General features: G+C 37.5%; 2 protein-coding genes across 2 annotated transcripts; both read right to left on the minus strand.

Annotated features, from left to right (window-relative positions):
• Positions 1 to 664: 664 nt before the first annotated feature.
• LOC100373182 (uncharacterized) lies at positions 665 to 1087 on the minus strand. Its single transcript, XM_006820799.2, has one exon. The coding sequence runs from the start codon at positions 1085 to 1087 to the stop codon at positions 665 to 667; it is 423 nt and encodes a 140-aa protein (XP_006820862.2).
• Positions 1088 to 1515: 428 nt separating this feature from the next.
• On the minus strand, positions 1516 to 1947 carry LOC146728636 (uncharacterized). Its single transcript, XM_085496132.1, has one exon. The coding sequence runs from the start codon at positions 1945 to 1947 to the stop codon at positions 1516 to 1518; it is 432 nt and encodes a 143-aa protein (XP_085352258.1).
• Between the last annotated feature and the right edge of the window lie 2352 nt (positions 1948 to 4299).

Below are 4299 nucleotides of genomic sequence, written 5' to 3' on the forward strand. Positions count from 1 at the left end.
TATTTGTAATTGGGGAAATCGGTAATTTGCAGAAGATCCAAGATAACATATACTGCATTGCATAATTAAAATATGGCTAAACTGTAACACACATATCTAATATATTTATTAACGTCTATGGTCTGTCATTTTGATTATTAGAATAAATATTATAGTGTTATTTCACCAATAATATTTGACCCAAGTTTCAAATAATATGAAGGTGCTGAGCAAAATGATCTAGGGCAGATGTCACGACAGTCAGAAAGGAGTATGTGATTTGCATAAAGCCAATATGGCTGCCAATGCGTTATTATACATACTATTGGCTATTTTCAAATTATACTAGGTTGTTTTGTGACACTACACAAGTTCAACGCACTTATAACTGATTCATGTGCATATTTTCAATATGGCTACACAATAGAAATATAGACATTGATGATGTATTGTTTGTGATGAGAGGGTCAATTGTCTTTGGAGTCATCTTCCTCTTCTACGGCTTTATTCCCAGTTGCTGAGGTCGCCCGTGCGGATAATTCTTCTCCATTCGTTTCTATCAAGCGCATCTTTCTCCTGTTTTCCCGCCGCTTTCAGGTCGTCATCTATGCAATCCTGCCATCTTTTTGGTCTTTTTGGTCTTCATTTCTTCCTTTTTCCAACTACCATGTTACGCATTCTGTTTTCAACACATGTCTCTTTCTTTCTCACTACATGTCCAAGCCACCAGTCTCGTTTTTCTCAACTTATGTCCCAGTTCTGTAATTCCTAGTCTTCGCCCCACTTCCTCATTTTGGATTCTATTTAACCTAGTGTTTCCCAGGGAGAATCTCAACATCTTCATTTCTGCCACCTCCATCTTTCTCTCCTGTGCCTTTGTCACTGTCACTGCCTCCACTCCATACAACATCACTGGTATCACTATTACCTTGTGCAACCTTCCTTTCAACTTTTCTGGCACTTTCCTGTCACACATGACCCCTGTAATTTTCTTCCAGGTGCTCCAGCCAGCCTGCACTCTCTTCACTACCTCCTTCTCTGATCCTCCATTCTTCTGTACTGACAATCCCAGATACTCTTCCACCCGGTTCAGTTCCTTTTCCTGCATTTTCACCGTACCTTCCTCCCCACGTCTCTATATGCACAAATATTCCGTCTTCTGCCTGCTCACTCTCATTTCTCCATCTTCCATTTCTCGTCTCCATATCTCTAACATATCATCCATCTCTTCTCTGTTGTCTTCACACAGGGCCACATCATCTGGATCCAGGTGCAGCCAACGATCAATAAATTTATTTTATAGGCCTTTTGAAGTATGCTAATTAGTATAAAGGAAAGATGGGAAATTAATAGCTGTTCATAAGCTACCCTCTACCTAAAAAAATGTCTTCCCCTTCTGCTGACCAAACTCATCTTTCCCCTGCCCTCATTAAAAAAAACACTTTTTTGCTTACTCTCCTACCGCCAACTTGGCTTTCTTGCCCTCCTGCTGACCAAATTCATCTTTCCCCTCCTCATTAAAAAGCGCCTTTTCCCCTACTCTTCTCTCGTTGTGTTGCCTTCCCTGGGGAGCATGCTGTTCTTTCCCCCACTGCCTTGGTGCAGGCCAACAGTCACATTGAAATCCCTTGTATCGCTTGCCGCACAACTAACCTTCGTTTTGCTGTCCTCATACATGTCCTGTACTAATCTGATGTACTTTTCGTCCACTTTCTTCAATCCAAAACAATCCAACTCCTTTTCCCCTGGAACCCGGTTATATGCCTTTTCCAGGTCAACAAACGCACAGTGTAGATTTCTCTGACCTTCCCTGTATTTTCTCCAACTGGCGCAGTGCAAAAATAGCATCTGTTGTACTCCTTCCTGGCATAAGCCAAACTGCTGCTCTAATATCTTCACTTTCTTCCTTAGTCTTCTATCAATTATTCTTTCCCAAGGTTTCAGTGTGTGTGATCCCTCTATTATCATATTGTCATATGTAAATATGGCATTACGGTAGTATATATGTTTACGCAGTAAAATTATTGAGTTTTGGAAAGGAGAGATTAAAACAAAGTGAAAATTGGGTATGGAAGGAACAAAAACTGAGGTGTTTTCAAAATATAATTATTTAGGTGTAATATTCTCCAGCTCTGGTATATGGTACAAAGCACAAAACTATATTTCTGACCAGGCCAAGACAGCACTTTATAGTCTCCAGAAATTAGGTTCACTGGGTTAACAATAAATATCGCATTTGAAATTGTTTATTGTAAAATCCTCTCAATTCTCCTCTATGTCAGTGCAGTTTGGGGATACATACTTGCATAGATACTAAAAAGCACAAAATAAATTTTGCAAATTTAGCTAAATCCAAGATGGTGGACAAACCATGTGACCAATTTTTTTTAAAAAAGTTATATGTTCAAAATACAAGGTCTTTAACAAAAAATAACGTATACTTATTGTCGTTGGATTAACACCAAATTTTCACAGCTTTAAGGTGACAATGAGAGGAACTTGAATGTGTCCAGACAAACTATTTCATGGATTATTTACCAATGTGTTGTGGTTTGAGTTGGGGTCAATGCGACTAAAACAGAAATTAAAATTCAGCAGATCAGACACATTCAATTTACCAGACTATTGAACAACTAGGAAAAGTGAAAACAAAACTTATTATCACCAGCATAAATGCGTAATTATTTTTTTTACAAAAAAAGTAATTTTTCACTTTTGATTAAGTAGCGCACCGTAGAATGCAGATACGGGCATGGCAAACACACCTTTGAAAAGCTTGAAGTCTGGCGATTCCAAAAATATATAGTTTCCTGGGTCTATTTGTAGTCGTTTGGTCACAATTAGAAGATGAAAAAAGTATGCAAATAATAGTCCCGCTACCTTAATTCATTGTTAGTTGCATTATTTTCCAACTCATTTATTTCTGTATCTAATGAGCTGTCATTGCAGTACTTAACATTTTGATTTGAGAAATGTTTCACCCATTCTTCTACACAAATACTATTACTGATATCACTATTGGAGGGCAATGCACTATTAGTTTTTAACTCCTTGATTGTATTCCAAAATTCCTCAAGATAATTTTTCTCAACTTCTATAATTTTATTTAGAAGTTCCTCTTTATAATCCCTTTTTTTGCGTTTAACTAATTTTTTATAATCTTTCTTCAACTGGAAATATATATTTCTAACATAGGGTTCCCTGGGGTACTTAGTTAGAATCTTACCCATATCAATAACTTCACGTCTTAAAATATAACATGACTTGTCATACCACTTTTACATAGGGTATATAACAATGGAAACTTGTGAAATATGCCTGTCGACCTGAAGTCAGTTGAATAGCATTGTTTAGACTATCCATTGTTACATGTATTGTGACAGTAACAAGAAAAAACGTGAAACTAATTGTAAAAATGAAGTTGGACAATTTATTGAACAACAGGGTACGAAAGCGAAATACATACTGACCTGGGTTCTCGTGACAAGGACACGAACGACTTCCCAAGCTAATGTGATAGGTATTTTTGATGGTTAAAAACCTTTCACTTAGGTAACCGGGATTCGGTCGTTTCCACGCTAGGCTGACAAAAGACACACACAAGCTCTATTCATGTTCCACACGATTCTCTGCCAAGTCCCTGGTTTTCACCCGAGACAGCATTAAATCACTCTTTATTTCTTGTCACTCCTTAACCAATTACAATCAGTGTAAGAGACTCCAAGGCCTTGCCTTCCAACAAACAACCAATCACATGAAAGTTTTACACATCATAATCAATTAATTACTCGTCAAGCTGTCTAGAGAAAACATTTCTATATATTGTCAACACTAACTAATATTTATGGGGTAATAGTCTTGCACTAACATTCCACAAAGATACCACCTTAGTCAGAATCGCAAACAAAATTGGTTTAGGATTACAGCTACTGTATTGTATCTTAAAAACTGCAGGCTCATAAGATGTTTTTGGTTGATTTCGACTAGCTCACCATCTGGCCTTGTCATTAACCTTTATCAGTATATGTCATGGCAACCACTGTCAAACTGACTGAAATATAAATCATGACACTAAATTAGCATTATTTATTATGGGATGGGTAAATAACAACAAACTTGGCGGTTGCCTTGTCTTGGCATTACTCGCGGTATCAATTTCATACGGTGGCCCATATATACAATTAGTCCGCTACATGAAAATCCGTCGGCTATTGAAAAATCGCTCTGCTACTTGAAAAAAAGTCGGTCGGCTACTTGAAAATTGCTCCGCTACATGAAAATCGGTCGGCTACATGAAAATCGGCCGGCTATATGAAAATC

The sequence above is a fragment of the Saccoglossus kowalevskii genome, chromosome 22 (genome assembly GCF_978046115.1).
Source record: "Saccoglossus kowalevskii chromosome 22, keSacKowa6.1, whole genome shotgun sequence".
In the NCBI taxonomy this organism is placed as follows: Eukaryota; Metazoa; Hemichordata; class Enteropneusta; family Harrimaniidae; genus Saccoglossus; species Saccoglossus kowalevskii.